General features: G+C 39.3%; 1 protein-coding gene across 1 annotated transcript; it reads left to right on the top strand.

Annotated features, from left to right (window-relative positions):
* Positions 1 to 596: 596 nt before the first annotated feature.
* LOC135479253 (cytosolic phospholipase A2-like) lies at positions 597 to 15793 on the top strand. Its single transcript, XM_064759066.1, has 16 exons — positions 597 to 699; positions 2210 to 2288; positions 2968 to 3114; positions 3230 to 3345; positions 5930 to 5967; positions 6235 to 6367; positions 8048 to 8184; positions 9498 to 9720; positions 10086 to 10200; positions 10903 to 11040; positions 11960 to 12052; positions 12303 to 12540; positions 13140 to 13261; positions 13704 to 13882; positions 14213 to 14399; positions 14917 to 15793. Exons 1-16 carry the CDS (start codon positions 676 to 678, stop codon positions 15120 to 15122), a joined length of 2175 nt encoding a protein of 724 aa, XP_064615136.1. The 5' UTR covers positions 597 to 675; the 3' UTR covers positions 15123 to 15793.
* The last annotated feature ends 218 nt before the right edge of the window (positions 15794 to 16011 follow it).

Raw genomic sequence — 16011 nt, 5'->3', positions numbered from 1 at the left:
ATTCTACGTGGTGTTTGACAGGTGTAAATAGGTATATCGTAACTCCTGCTAGTGTCTGAATGAGAAGACAAAAACAAGAGACTGGGGACGGTGTGAGAAAACAAATCAGTAGGTGGGGGTCGGGTATACACTTTTCTAGGAGTGGTCCAAAGAGGGTGGGCGGTTTATTTTAGGACGGTGGGGTGGGGGTATGTTGGGAGGGGAAATTCCTATCAATTTGTCCTCACTTTTTCACTTTCTGACACGATGAATTAATCCATAACTACAAACAGCGAGTCAGCGACAATACTTACTGCCCATGTCCAAACCAGTTTAATCTGCCTCCCGTAGATATACGCATGTACTAAGCTCCACACATACAGCTACCAACCGATTTTAGACTTGTTGTGTGCGACCCTTTTAAGCGCTGAACCGTTAACGAATACAAGGGTAAAGTGCACCCCCCTCCCTCCCCCCGAGACACACCTGTGGTATATAAACCAGTGTCATCTACAGTAGGTATGCATATATATATACATAAGGTGGCTGAGTTAAACGTCTTGATAACTCAAGAAAAAAAACCCGTCTCTCTAGGTCATTTACCACGTGCAAGCTCTTTTTTGGAATGCTAACTGTTCTCAGTCAAGCAGTGGTCCACGCAATCTCATCTATCTGATCATCGCAAGACCACCAAGTATGCAGCACTGCCACGAGTTTGTTGTAAGTAATATTTTCCTTTTCTGAATTTCATATCAAATTGGTGTTAATGTAACAGTCTTGGTGCTCATATGGTTAGGTATTCGGGTGGTTAAAAAATCTGCAGCGATGATCGTAACGTGTAGATCCTAATAATGGAACTATCTGTGGAAATAAAATTCATGTTAGTCACAGATTGCCCTGACATTACATTTGGCACAGTTTTGTTCGGTTTGGGGCCATATATGTCCGAACAAAATTTTGCCAAAGCTGACGTCAGAGCAATCTCGGAATAAATGCATGTGTATCTTCGAAGTTGCACGAATCTCTCCGAAACAAATTTGTTGCACATTTAGCAGGCTGTGTATTCTAAGTCGCACGTATTATTACAGCTGCAGTTTGTCCGACAACTCTGATGATGGAAAGAGTTACATATCCGAAAGTTTGCTTATTTGTGAAGAAGCAATTCAGTTACAACGTGATTCTTGTCGTGTTGTGTATGGAAATATCGATCCATACCAGTATCTACATGAATCGAAGCATTCTAGAATCCCTACTCCAACAGAAGTCCAGCACGTTACATTCCGCAATGACGGTCCTCGTTAACGGAATATAAACATCACACCACAGTAATCCAAAATATCCACTGCATAGCCGTTAGGCGACCTGACTGTAGACGATTCGACCTACGGTATTAGATGATTCGACTTAGACGATTTGGCTGTTAGGCGATATGACCTGTATTCCCTATGTATGACCCCATGTATACATATATAAAGGCCTACACGTATTGCTGTTCAGCTCGACTGCCCGGCCTTCAGCTCATATGTCGTATACGCGATCACATGTATAAATATACACGGATATGTTGACGCCAAAGCTACATACAGGCGTGTTCTTTGCCATCTCAGGCCTTCAGTCATACATTTGATTGCTTTAGCCTACTTTGAGGCTGACAGTTCCACCATACCTCAGGTCGGGTCGTACACACAGCAGATACTTTATACACCCTGGCTCACAGCAGTTTTCTCTCCCATCACATTAATTCGAGTCGGATAGCAACAATAAACTTTTGTGTCCGTTTTGTGTAGTGGCGTAGTGTTCAGAATACCTAGCTAAGCTTATATTCCAGTCGTAACTAGGCAATATAAACTTACATATTCATAGCTTCGAGCATCAGGGTTCCTCAGCCGTGAGGAGGTGGTAAATAATATTTAGGTAAATGAGCGAAATGTTGATTTTTACCGATTTCTGAATTATAAAGTACTAGAGGACAATGAAACTATCATATTTGAAGGTTACACACATTCTGGTTACTTTTCAAGAAATAAATTCTTAGTTATAAATCATATTTTTCTTTATTCATGCTAAAATCTTGTTCTAGGGCTATGTCGCCTGGGTTAAATTCGGTTTGTTTTCACCCCCTCTCCCGGTGAAATGTCTTTACTTGACACTTTTTGATCACTTATCACCATTACGAAAATATGACAATATATTAACATATTACTGAAGCCCGTTTTCGCTCTCTTGCCAGGTGGACCATCGTCCTTGCTTGATTTTGTATGTCAATGTACTCCGAGGACGGAAAATAACTAAAGGGTGGGGCGATATGGGTGAGTCATTTGTTTTAATTATTTATTCATTATAATCGGTTGACGTCAATGTTTCACTATATAGTATATTTAATTTTCTATGGGCTTCTTGAGCTCTAGATTTTAAGATAGGATTCATTAACGCCATCAAGCATTTTAAAATTCAGTTTACAACACTTGACAGACTTGTCAAAAAGGTGATATCAATTCCAAAACGTAGCCTTAAGACAGGTAACCTAACTCTACATTGTCATATATGGATGCTATCCTGCAAAATAATTACAAAATGAAGTTTAGCTAAAACCAAAATACATAGGTCTTGTTTGACGTGTTTTGACTTTAATTGTTAAGTATCAGGGAGAAGTACATTCTCAGTGGAAAATCATAAAAACTACAGACATATAATACATACAACCAGAGGGCCGTTGACAACTTCCCACATCACTTGAACCAATTCTGGAGTGTGCTTCAGTTTTCTTGCACTGGCAGAGAGCCATGTTATTTTCATGGATTTTCAGTGGATACGTCGTACGGTTAGAAATTATTTCTAAATGGGTGTGGTATAGATGAGGGTATCGTTCAGTCACAAACAGGATGTAAGCTACACGTGGGTGTAAATCCGTTTGTAGATCACACGCAAGTTCAAGGGCATCCTTTTTTTATTTTTTATTTTTAATTGACTCATGACTCATATTTTCAGTTGACACACCTGACCCGTACATTGAGCTGAAGATGCGCAAAACACCGGACGCCAAAAGAAGAACAGCCACAAAAACTAACGAGATCAATCCCGTGTGGAACGAGAATTTCCGTTATCTCCTCGATCCAAAAGAAAAGAACATACTTCGTAGGTATTTAATACCTTGACTTAAGACTACCGTCGACTTTCCATTACACGCCTGACAAGGATTTGGTAAGATTTGTAAACACATTTGATGAAAACAATCTGTATTTCATTGCAGATATTAACCTAAAAGACGACAACTACACAATGGATGGGACAATCGGAAGTGAGCAGATCAACATAAACAGCCTGGAAAGGAACAAGTGGATCAAGAAGACCGTTACTTTTAATAAGGTTTGTTGTTTATATGGAAATTTTACTAACAAGATTAAGATGCAAGTTCATCACGTGGAACGTTAAAAGATGCTATTATAAAATAATGCTATCTATTTGTTTGTCGCGTTCTACATTTTTTTTGTTGCTAGATCACGATGGTGTCTCGATCTGTTTATCAAACTGGTCTCACTGAAACATCCCTGTACATGGAGCCTTGGTGACAACAAAGGGTCGACGCTATTGTTCGTCAGGCCTTGGTGACAACAAACGGTCAACGTCATTGGTCGTGAGGCCTTGGTGACAACAAACGATCAACGTCATTGTTCATGGAGCTTTGGGGGCCACAAACGGTTAACGTCAGTGTTCGAGAGGCCTTGGTAGCAACAAACGGTCACTGCACTCTTAGTGAGCCCTTGGTAGTAACAAACGGTCAACGTCACTGTTCGTGAGGCCTTGGTGACAACAGATGGAAGTTGTCACCGTTCGTGAGGCCTAGGTGGCAACAAACGGTGGATGACGCTCGTGAGGTCTTCGTGGCAACAAACGGTCGACGTCCCTGTTCGTGAGGCCTTCGTGGCAGCATACAGTGGATGACGCTCGTGAGACCTTGGTGGCAAAAGACGGTCAACGTCACTGTTCGTGAGACCTTTTACGCAGTCTGCAGTTTGTTGAAAACCGCTTGTGTTCAACGACGAATGAGCACGTCACATGTGGAACAATATATAAGGTGTGCACATATGTGCGTCACATGTGGGACGATATATATGGTGTGCACATAGGTACGTCACATGTGGGGCAATATATATATATATGATTTGCACACATGTGCGTCACATGTGGGACGATATATATGGTGTGCACATGGGCACGTCACATGCGGGACAATATATATGGTGTGCACATATGTACTTCACGTTTGGGACAATATGTATGGTGTGCACATATGTATGTCTCATGTGTGACAATATATATCGTGTGCACATATGTGCATCATATGTGGGACGATATATATGGTGTGTACATGGGCACGTCATATGTGGGACAATATATATGGTGTGCACATATGTACTTCACGTTTGGGACAATATGTATGGTGTGCACATATGTATGTCACATGTGTGACAATATATATCGTGTGCACATATGTGCATCATATGTGGGACGATATATATGGTGTGTACATGGGCACGTCACATGTGGGGCAATATATCTGGTGTGCACATAGTTACGTCACATGTGGGGCAATATATATATATATGATTTGCACACATGTGCGTCACATGTGGGACGATATATATGGTGTGCACATATGTGCGTCATATGTGGGACGATATATATGGTGTGCACATGGGTACGTCACATGTGGGACAATATATATGGTGTGCACATATGTACTTCACGTTTGGGACAATATGTATGGTGTGCACATATGTATGTCACATGTGTGACAATATATATGGTGTGCACATATATGCATCATATGTGGGACGATATATATGGTGTGTACATGGGCACGTCATATGTGGGACAATATATATGGTGTGCACATATATACTTCACGTTTGGGACAATATGTATGGTGTGCACATATGTATGTGACATGTGTGACAATATATATCGTGTGCACATATGTGCGTCATATGTGGGACGATATATATGGTGTGCACATGGGCACGTCACATGTGGGACAATATATATGGTGTGCACATATGTACTTCACGTTTGGGACAATATGTAAGGTGTGCACATATGTATGTCACATGTGTGACAATATATATCGCGTGCACATATATGCATCATATGTGGGACGATATATATGGTGCGTACATGGGCACGTCATATGTGGGACAATATATATGGTGTGCACATATGTACTTCACGTTTGGGACAATATGTAAGGTGTGCACATATGTATGTCACATGTGTGACAATATATATCGTGTGCACATATGTGCATCATATGTGGGACGATATATATGGTGTGTACATGGGCACGTCATATGTGGGACATTATGAATGGTGTGCACATATGTGCGCCACAGGTTTGGCAATATATATAGTTTTGCACATACATGTATGTGGCACAGTTTGTAGAGCGTCCGCTGGGTCAATCCTGGGTCGGGTCACACCTAAGACTTTAAAAGAGGAAGTTGTAACTTCTACGCTTGGCGTTCAGCAAGAACGGGATAGTGCAACGACTGGTTGACCCGTATAATTATAATGTCTCGGTAAGTCGTCTCAGTGAAGCAGCACTAGATAAAGGAGCGGTGGAAATCCGTCCTGCGACAAGGAGGCACACTACATACACCCTAAGGATTCCTCCGTCGTCAAATGACTGAAAAATTGTTGAGTACGACGTTAAGCCCCAAACACTCACTCACTCACTTACACGTATGTGCGTCATATGTGGGGCAATATATATGATGTGCAAATGGGCACGTCACAGACAATGGTGGATTTTTGTCCAGTTCCCCATTACATACAAGCTTGACCGCATACAAACGGCAAAATGTTCTTGAGAATGGCATAAAACACAATCAAATAAATAAACTGCTGTCCTATGGTAATAATGAATTCGTATCCATTTCTTTGATACTTTTAGGTCTCTGAAATTGATATGGAATTAAAGACAGAAATAGAGTAAGTATTTTCAAGTTTAGAAATATATTGGATATACCATTTTGGATGAAAATGCATGTATGTATTCCCAAGACACAAAAGAAGTGTTATTTTTAGAAAATAAAACGGAGATACTAATGAGAAAAAGCATCCATTAAAACCCATAAATATTTGTCGCTGTTGACACGTTCCCCTAAATATAGATAATGTTAAAAATGAGAATTTAGTTTCCGGTTATCTCAAAGCTTTCCAAATTGTGTAAGGTAGCTTACAGGGTTTTCTTTTCAGTACGCAACCCAATTTACGCTACAGTGTGGATTTGTGTGAAGAAGAAATGAATTACCTTAAGGCCAGGAAGTTGAAAACTATGACAGGAATGGGCCGTTTACTTGGCGGAAGGGGGCCGAAAACCATTGAAGAGGTACATGACGATTTTGTATGTTATAACGTGATTAAATTCAATTACGAGTTGTCCAAGGAAATTCTGATCGAGTGGAACATATAGCGCGTCACTGATTGTTTTCATTATGGAGCTTGTAAACGCGCATGCGGGTAATTTGTAATATAAGCCAATCAGAATAAACTGATATCAACGCTTTGCCGCTCCACATGTTTTAAAGTTGTGGCATTGTGAACATTTCAGTTGTAGCCCCTAAGCTATCTAACAGATGTCAGTCACACGCCAGTAAAATCAGACACTTTGTGCTTGTACTAGACAACTCCGCTCAGTAAAATAATAAGCAAAACAACAGGTCATGTAACCTGGGTATAATTCATTCACAACAGACCACCCGCCTTCATGTGAAATGTCTTCAAATGACAGAATTGAGACATGACCAGCTGTTTGCATATCTAATTATCTGCAAATATAGAGTGGGATAATTCGATCGAAACAGCCCCAAATGTGTCGGACTGACCTCAAGGAACATATACCGCTGTTCACAGGCGCATTACATCTTCCCTGGCATAAATCGACGTCAACCGTTTGATCTCTGTAAATAACTAACCCACTGTGAGACTCTCCGAACAAAAAGGGTCCATGGAAATCACGCCTGTTCAGGAAGATTTAATGCACGTGTTAACAGCTGTAAATGTTCCTTACCGGCAGTCCGACACATTTGGGGCTGTTTCTCTCCGTAACTCTTGCAACTGCGTTCTTCGATAAGGATTACTCCACAAAAAAAAAACAAAAAAAAAAACACAGTACTGATTTCAACGGATCAGCTCTATTTGAGTCAGGATACAATCAGTCGCATGTAGGATAGTGCGAATCGAGCACAACATCCGGCTCAAGTAGATTACTTGCTCTTCTGCTAGATTGCTCATACTGGAAATCAGCGTATACACAAATCTGCGAGTCCTGCGGATATCTTGCGAGAGGCATGAGATATAGAGAATTGTATATGGGGATAGGACCAAGAATTTAATTTTTATGTTGGGATATCTTTTGTTATATATAGGCGTCAAAATATATAATAATCGGTAGGAACGAAAAATTGCCCGAAAAACTAGCACAGATCTAGGAGCAACACGCGGAGAGCAAATTTCACATTGAATCGCTTGTACCTATGCTAAAGTGACTTTTCCGAAATTTATTGCGTTTCTTGTTATCTGCAGCTCCCCCACCCCCTCCCCTCGAAGAAAATAAAATTCAATTCCTGCTTTTCGCTGTCTCAAAAATAATCTGTTAAATTTATCAGAAAACCTGCGTGATTGATTCTAGATTGTAACCTATTGTTGTGGCATAGTATTCCGTTTACGTATTCCATTAATTCAAGATAAAGATTGTATAAGTCTACCAGGATCATATGATGAATATAACACAGGATTATGTTATAATAACACAACACATTATAGCATCACCCAAACGTCACTTTCAATTAAAATTAACGGCCTATTTGCTTGATTGTTTTTCCTTTCTTACAATACCCAGATTCCCGACTTAACATTTTTTTGACAAAAAAAGAAATGTTATATGTTTAGAGTAAAGGTCCACGTGACTTCCCTGGCCAAGAGCAAAAGGCACGTTAAACCACTCAGCCAGCAAGGTTCTTACATTGATAATACTTAATCAATCTATAAATCGATCGTTATATTTCAGGTGCCGACTGTAGCCGTGATGGGGTCAGGTGGGGGTTTCCGGGCTATGGTGGCCTATAGCGGTGTCTTCAAAGCTCTGCAAGAAACAGGTGTGCTGGACTGTGTCACTTACACATGTGGACTGTCGGGATCATGTTGGTAAGATCTTATAACTTTACGCTTAGCCCACTACTTTAATATTTCAGGGTTTTTTTCTCTTTCTTTTTCAAAAAGGAGTTTTTGTATGTAATGGATGTAACACTTACGCAAAACTGATCTCTGGAGAAAAGTTGCATTTGCTGAATTTTGGGCATTTGTAAAGGATCTTCGACAGAAGTTGAAGGTATTTTGGATAACTCTGAAATGAGTGGACATATGTCTTAGTTATTCTTAGTGCGAAGACGAGCTTTGTACAAGTCTTATATGTGGGGGAAGATTAATGTCTAATATATATACTCTTTGATGTGCAGTGGAATGTTTTCAAAATTACCCATGCGCAAAGATTCTTGCGCGACTTTCAAACTTATCGGGTCGAACTTCAAGTCATCCATAAAAATGTTTTAAGGGTGACCCTGACAGCATATCTGTTTTGTCTGATAAACCATTAAAACATGAAAATCAAACATGAAATATATCAAAAGGTCGAATTGACCTTTGACACCTGAGATTTGAATACGTTGCTATAAAAAGTAGTCCTCTTTGAAGTTGACGTCACAATAACCAGTAGCATGATCACGATTTTAACTGCTCTGTCCAAAACTTTAGGAGCTGCAAAAGGCGAATTGGGCGAATTTCACGTTCTGCAGTTAACATTCGAAAACGGGCTTTTGTAACTTCGTAGCTAAAGAGTCAAAACAAGTCAAAATGAGTATGTGTTGATTTGTGTGAACAGTATGAAAATCACAAACTGTTGACAGTCAATATGGCGTCTCTGCTTTGATAAATACTTTTTCCTGCTCGGTTTGTGAAAATGTTGGTTTCTAGTATCAGTCACAGTGTGATTTGACAAAATCTTTGCTCACCGTGCTACATTTCCGTGTTGTTCCGAAACGTGTGCGTTTGAATGAGGCTTTGAGTAAAAAAGACTATACCGGGTCAGGGCAAGATTTTTGTTGTCATTTTAGAATAGATCAAGTAATTACCTTCACAAAGTACCAGCCTTGTCTGTTCGCGGTTTACATCAAAAATCGGTAATATACCCTAAAATTTATAAAGTAGGTAGCATTATAACTTTTTCAAACCTTAGAAGCATTTTAACACGATACATAGTACAGATACGAATCTATAATTTACTGAAATGCAGTCATTTGAGCTATATAAATTATGTTATTGTTAAATGCAGATAATTTGATTTGATTTTCTGCCCAAAATCCCCGGAATATTCTGTTTAATTTAGTTATCTAAAAGTTTAATATTGTCGTAGGTTTCTTCGGTTTCATTGAAAGATATTTTTCCTCATATTAAATTGTCAGGTTATTATCGACATTGTACTCGCATCCGAAGTGGCCAAAGTTGTCTCTGAAAGAATTTCAGGAAGAGTTAAAGAAGAACATTGACGCGAGTTTGATTAACTTGATGGGTATGCAGCAAGTTAGTCGGTACATCAGCGCCATGATGGAAAAATGGAACAACGGCCAGCCAATCAGCTTCACGGATTTCTTTGGCCATCTGGTGGGAGAAACACTAATTAAAGATGTAAGTAAAAGGGAGGCAATTGATGTTGGATTGGATGGTCTGATATGTAAAACCAGCTTTGTTTAATGTTATGGGCATAGTTACAGTTTTGTAAACGGTTGTTTGAATGTATATTTTGACTGGGTTTATTGATGATACTAACAAACTGGTTATCTCAAAAAATCTTCATGTTTTTCCTCTCTAATTCGTTACATTTTTCTGTCTATCCTGTGTTAAATATCCCTTCTGTACAAGATTTTGGATAGTTGGTTAGAGTGTACAAACTAAGACTCTTACCAGGCATGTACTTGATACCAGAGGGAAGGAATTGTGATAAGCCTATAGCCTCAATATCACTGACCCCCATGTATTCTTTGGTCTTTCAGAGAAAAGATTGTACACTGACAGATCAACAGATAAAACTCGTAGACGGTAACATCCCAATGCCTCTGTATACGTGTGTACACGTGAAGAAGAATGTTTCTGCCAGAGCTTTCCAAGGTAAGACAAAAAAGGATGCATGGCCTCACGACAAGCTAGGCGGTTCACGCATGCGCTCCGTGAGATGGTTACTCCATATCAGGTCAAGCCCGAAGGCAATTCTGTTCACGTAACATGGCGTGATAAGCCAAGATCGGGTTTGAATGAATGAATGAATGAATTAATGAATGCTTGAGATTTAACTTCGCACTTAACAATTTTCAGTCGTACGTCGGGGAGGAGTCATTGGGTCTGTGTACATATACTGTGTCTCTTGTGGCAGGGCGAGTCAATCGATTTATAGATTGACCCATGAGGCCATAGTGCTGTTGCCACCAATGTATCATGTCGAGGACACCAGATATGACACCCCACCCAGTCATATTATACTGACACCAGCCCGACCAGTCCTGTTTCCATGTTGTAACCTCTCAGTTCTTGGCGCCAAGCGAAGCAGCAACCAGTACCATTTTTAAGGTCTTTGGTATGACCCTACCCGGCTTTGATCCCGGATCTCCCGACTTCGAGCAGGAAGCTCTAACCATTAGTCCCTCGATGCGGTCTATTGTGTCTGATGTCATAACTATAACTATATCGGGCATTAGTGTGCCCCGATACAGAGCGACGCTTAAGAAGTTTTATGGCAGCAGCCCTCATCGCCAGTTATTTCCATCGGGATACTTTGTTGACTACATTACAGTACCAAGGCATGTTACTTTGCAGAATGGATTGAGTTCAGCCCTTTTGAGATAGGAATGGCGAAGTTTGGGTCGTTCATGAAGAGCGAGTATTTCGGCAGTAAGTTCTTCATGGGCAAGTTGGCGAAGAAGTACGACGAACCCCCACTCCACTTTTTACAAGGTCAGTCCTATGGTTTTGTTTTCAAAATCTGAAGTTATTCTGGAGTGTATTTTAACCTTGTAAAAATGTTGCAATGCGAGGGGCTCTAATGCCGTTTTTGTCTGCGGGGTGGGGCAAAGCGAGTCTGTTAGGACACCTGTTATTATTTCTTCTCTCTACACTAAAAAAAGAATGAATCTGTTAAATTAATCAGAAAGTCGGAGTGATGTCTGAGTGATGCGAGAATACATTCTGTCCGTCATTTCAACAGATTATTCTGCTAAATATAACATACGTTCTATTACTTCAGCATATAGATTGTATTAGACTGACACGATATTATGTTGAAAATGACACATTATTATGTTATAAATAATAATAGAATACATTGTAGAATGACTTAAGCGTCTGTTAAAATTACCAGATTAATGTTTGGGCGTATATTTATGGGATTTAAAGTATGACAAGGTTTGGCGACAGTGTGGTAGAGTCTAAACAGAGAGCACAGTATCACAAAGTCATGTTTCTGTGCTTCTGGGATAAATACATTTCTGGATGGTATTTCCCCAGATTTTCGAGACTGGGATCTTTGGACGGGCCTTCCCAGTTTTCAAAGACAGTGTTGTTCATTATGCCAGTTGGATTCTTACTATGTAGCGTTTTAAATATTGTCTGTCTTTCTTCATTGGCACTAAAATTCACCGGAAACCTCACAATAAAATGTCTTGCCCAGTTTCCCAGACAAATCTGGAGTTGGCTATTGTCATGATCAAACAACAAACTTATTCACTTCATTGCCCCATTTGGATTTCTACACCATTATACTGGCCGTCGTCGCATATGCAGAATATTATTGGGTATTGCGTAAAACACCAATCAAATAAAATAAAAATCTTTTCTGTAAACTACGTAACAGCATATTTTCCATCTTTTGTCGCAGGTATTTGGGGCAGCGCTTTCTGCATCATGTTTAATCGACTATTTGATGACAATCGAAACATGGACCCCGTGGAGATGGTCAGACGGGAAATGAGTATGTTCATGAGTAAAATGCACACCACTTGCCAGGCCTTGAAAACCACTATATTATCATTTTAACTGAAATAAAGAGATACTGAAGTTAATATTCCTAACCGTCAGTAGAAGTCATACAAAAGTTTTTGGTACCAAATTGCTGTCATACTGAAAAGATTATTTCGTCTTGTGATTAGTGGTATTATCTCGTGCAATTTTTATGATAGGAAGGAAATTACGATTATTCTTATTTTGATATTGTAATGCAGAAAAGAAAATTAAAGAAGAATCGGTGCTGAGTGACGGAAGCGAAGATGAAGACGATGATGACGACGATGATTTTGATAATCACGATAACTCTCATCATGATCATTGTGAAGAACTGACTGATACTCCGACCGCGGCCAAAAGCAGGAAAACGAAGGAGGAGGATGAACAACAAGGAGTGGAAAAAACGGTCGCGGACAAAGGATTCTGGATGAACTGGTTTAAGAGCCTAGTAGATAGGTAATATAATGTATTCTCTTTGCAATTTACTCCTCTAATTTAGTCACACAGCAAATACTGCCACTATCCAAGCCCTTCAAAAATTCACTCCACTTCTCTTCATCTTTTAGTGTGACTCATGAAGGATATTGGGTTTGCTTGCTTGGACAAACAGATAAGACAATATAGCTTTACGGCAAGGATTTTTTGTTTGAATTTTCTGACGAGGTGCAATGGCTTAAACCCTTTGATTTCAATGTTACTGTCGCTTTCAAAAAAAAAGTTTACTGCACGCGCTTTATAAAGCCTGTTTAACTTGTTAACGAAACTTCAGTGATATTTTTAATGACCGAACTGTGTCAGTGTGTAATCGTCTTAAAACTAGTTATAAAACTAATATAATGTTTTCCCAAAATCAATATTTAGTCAGAAAAGATGATTTTGCCTACGCTTGACCTCAAGCGTATAGTGATGTCGTATTTCTCGTGAAAAGTTCAGAAATATTACTTGTTTATTTCAGTTGAATTTAAAAAAAAAATGTGGAAGTCAAACAATTTGTTGTAAAACTGTGATACCATTTCTAAAATCAAAATCTCATGAATATCGTTTTCCGATTTCAGCAAGAGATTTCAGCTTCTGAGCACGCGCACTGGCCGCGCTGGCGTGATACACAACTTCCTGAGAGGGATCTCCTTACTACCTAAAGGAGAAGAACCTAAGACCCCCGAAGAAACAGATTCTGGTGAGAAGACTTAATTAATCCAGTAATTACCGGAGACATTTCCAGTTCAGTAATTAAATTAACGCAACGTTTAAAAGAATGACAGACAAGTTCAAAATGGTGTTTTAAAAGACAAAAATGTTGCATTCAGTATTTAGCCCAGTCCTTTATTTCGCAGGCGTTCTTTCCCCATTTCGAAACTTTTCAAAACAGTTGTATGAAGGTGGTAAAGCTAAAGAAATGAGCATTAAAATAACTTCTGGTGCAATATATCTTATTTGATGCAGCAAGAGCTGGATTTGAACTGTTGACCTAATTACCTGCATGTCGGATACAAATTTACTGCGGCAGACTTCTTTGTTAAGCTTGGCCAGCCCTCCCAGCATTATTTGACCATATATAGGTCAGCGGCGTGGAAAAAATGCTTACATAAAATAAGCCGAAAATTTAATAATTTTTACAGACGATTCAGACGAAGGAATCAGAGTGTATTCCACCCATGTCAAAAAACAATTCGTTGTGGACGCAGGGTTAACTTTCAACTCCCCGTACCCTCTCGTGCTGAGGCAAGCCCGAGGGATAGATCTCATCCTGTCGTTTGACTTCAGTGGTAGACCCAGCGATGACAGCGAGCCGTTCAAGGTAAATTAATTTTACAACAGCCATTTATGACCTTAGGTTGAATTTAAAACTTCGTCAACTAATTTGGGCTTGACACACGTGTGTTGAAATGGTCAAATTTTAATTTCTAGGACCAAACATAAGATCTAAAATCGTATTTTAAATTTGACTTATCTCCGGGCAATGTTATATGTACATCATTACTTGTCAGCATTCCCTGTTTACTCTGACTATCCGGCTTATTTTAGTAACTGCTTTCATTAGATCGGTATAATCGTGTTTTCCATGGTTTCGAGGTTGTAAAACAAATTTTTCTTGCTTAATAAATGCGCTGATGATTTTTTTTTCCAGGAAATAAAACTGGCTGAAAAGTGGGCTAAACACAACGGCCTTCGTTTCCCACCCATCGACACGAGTGTGTTTGAGAAAGAAGGGATGAAGGAGTTGTACATCTTCCGTGATCCCAACGACCCTAACTGTCCCATAATACTTCACTTCGTCCTCGTGAATCTCGACTTCCGGAAGTATAAGAAGCCAGGTGAGTTGCAAGCATTTCAAGGCGCAGGGTCAAAACCGACCTTGGGCAGGGAACAATCCTGCGCTGTCACTGCTTGTGGTGCCTTGGTGACAATAATCGATCTACAACGCTCGTGAGAACATTTGTGAAGTCTAAAATTCGTCGAAGAAGACGCATCTGGTACTAGTGAGGTGTGCAAAGTCGTCATTCGTCATTACCTTACTTACGGTCGGAGATTTACGACTGGCACTTCTGCTTGTTCCACCCATAATATTGACAGTCATCGCATAAGTGAAAAACTCTTAAATATGGCATTTAATGAAATAAATGAAACAAAGTAAATCAATACAGCCAGTCTAGAACACACTACCCACTGCTATACATGTTCTCTTACTTGTACATATATATTCCACGATTTGGGGTGCTAGACTATTTTGATCATTTTGAGAGACCCCTTTTAATCTGGGAAGTTTTGATTTCGTATTTTGCAGATGCCATGCTAATTTTTTGCCCTAAACATTTTCTTTTTCGTCACCAGGTGTCCCAAGGGAAACTACTGAAGAGAAAGAATTCGCGGACTTCGCCGTCTTTGACGACCCCGAAGCCCCGTATTCCACGTTTAACTTCACCTACACTCACAAGGCGTTTGATCGGTTATCTCAGCTGATGGAATTCAATACACTCAACCACCTGAAGGAGATCAAAGAGGCCATTGCGGAGGCAGTCCAGAAGAAACGAAAATAATTCATTTCAATGAGATTAGAAACCAATCAAAATTGTGCACATAGAACATATGTGTCATATAGATCATGAAATGCGAAATCCCTCTTCTCAACGTACATGATTTTTAAATGATAGGATGTATGCTATTTTAGACGTTGCCAGCATAGTTTTACTGTTTGTTGAGAGCGGGCAATATCGGAATCTCCTCTGCTCTTGTGGGTTTGATGGCAATAAGCGGTCGAAACTGATCAAAATCGTATAAGGGAGAGATTCTGGAATGTCGCGTTAACGCCACTCAAATAATCATTCATCAATTACACAACCCTGAGTTCCTCCAGTCACCAGTAATATTATACTTTAAGTGACTCATCCTGTCCCTCATCTTACACTCCTGAATTTGTACATTGATGTTATCGGAAATACCTGTATGTTAAAGAAAGGCATTCCTTTCTGTGATATGTGCTATTGGTGCTCTGTAAACAGGTAACTTGTATTAAATATTATATATATTAAGGTATATATGTTTATTTTAAATTGCCTCATTACAATGGTGATCAAAGTTAAATATGTTTGAACACGGCGTGAACACACATTGTACAATCATATCATTATATAACAGAAATCACATGTTTTTTTTAAAATGTCATAACGTGAGGCAATATTTTTTGTCATATTTAAATGTTTCTGTAGAAAAAGATGTCGTTATCAGTATGATTTTATAGTTTGCCTCATTAATTTTCTTTATGCCTGTCTACTGTTTTGGTTTGTACTATTATAAACTGATCAAGATTTACTAATATATGTATAAATACAATTACACTTTGTTTGACTTCGCTTTTGTCTTTAGTGTTTTCAAAACAATTCGTTATTCATTTCAGAAGACGACAATGATTTTCATTAACTGAGCGAA

The sequence above is a fragment of the Liolophura sinensis genome, chromosome 12 (genome assembly GCF_032854445.1).
Source record: "Liolophura sinensis isolate JHLJ2023 chromosome 12, CUHK_Ljap_v2, whole genome shotgun sequence".
Taxonomy (NCBI): Eukaryota; Metazoa; Mollusca; class Polyplacophora; order Chitonida; family Chitonidae; genus Liolophura; species Liolophura sinensis.
Note: the sequence above shows the minus strand (reverse complement) of the source record. Positions and strands in the feature narration are given on the sequence as shown.

Coding starts and splice junctions, on each gene's coding strand:
- LOC135479253 (XM_064759066.1), top strand. CDS start 676: ATGCAGCACTGCCACGAGTTTGTT. Junction 700..2,209: donor AGCACTGCCACGAGTTTGTT/GTAAGTAATATT, acceptor CTCTCTTGCCAG/GTGGACCATCGTCCTTGCTT. Junction 8,185..9,497: donor GGACTGTCGGGATCATGTTG/GTAAGATCTTAT, acceptor TTAAATTGTCAG/GTTATTATCGACATTGTACT.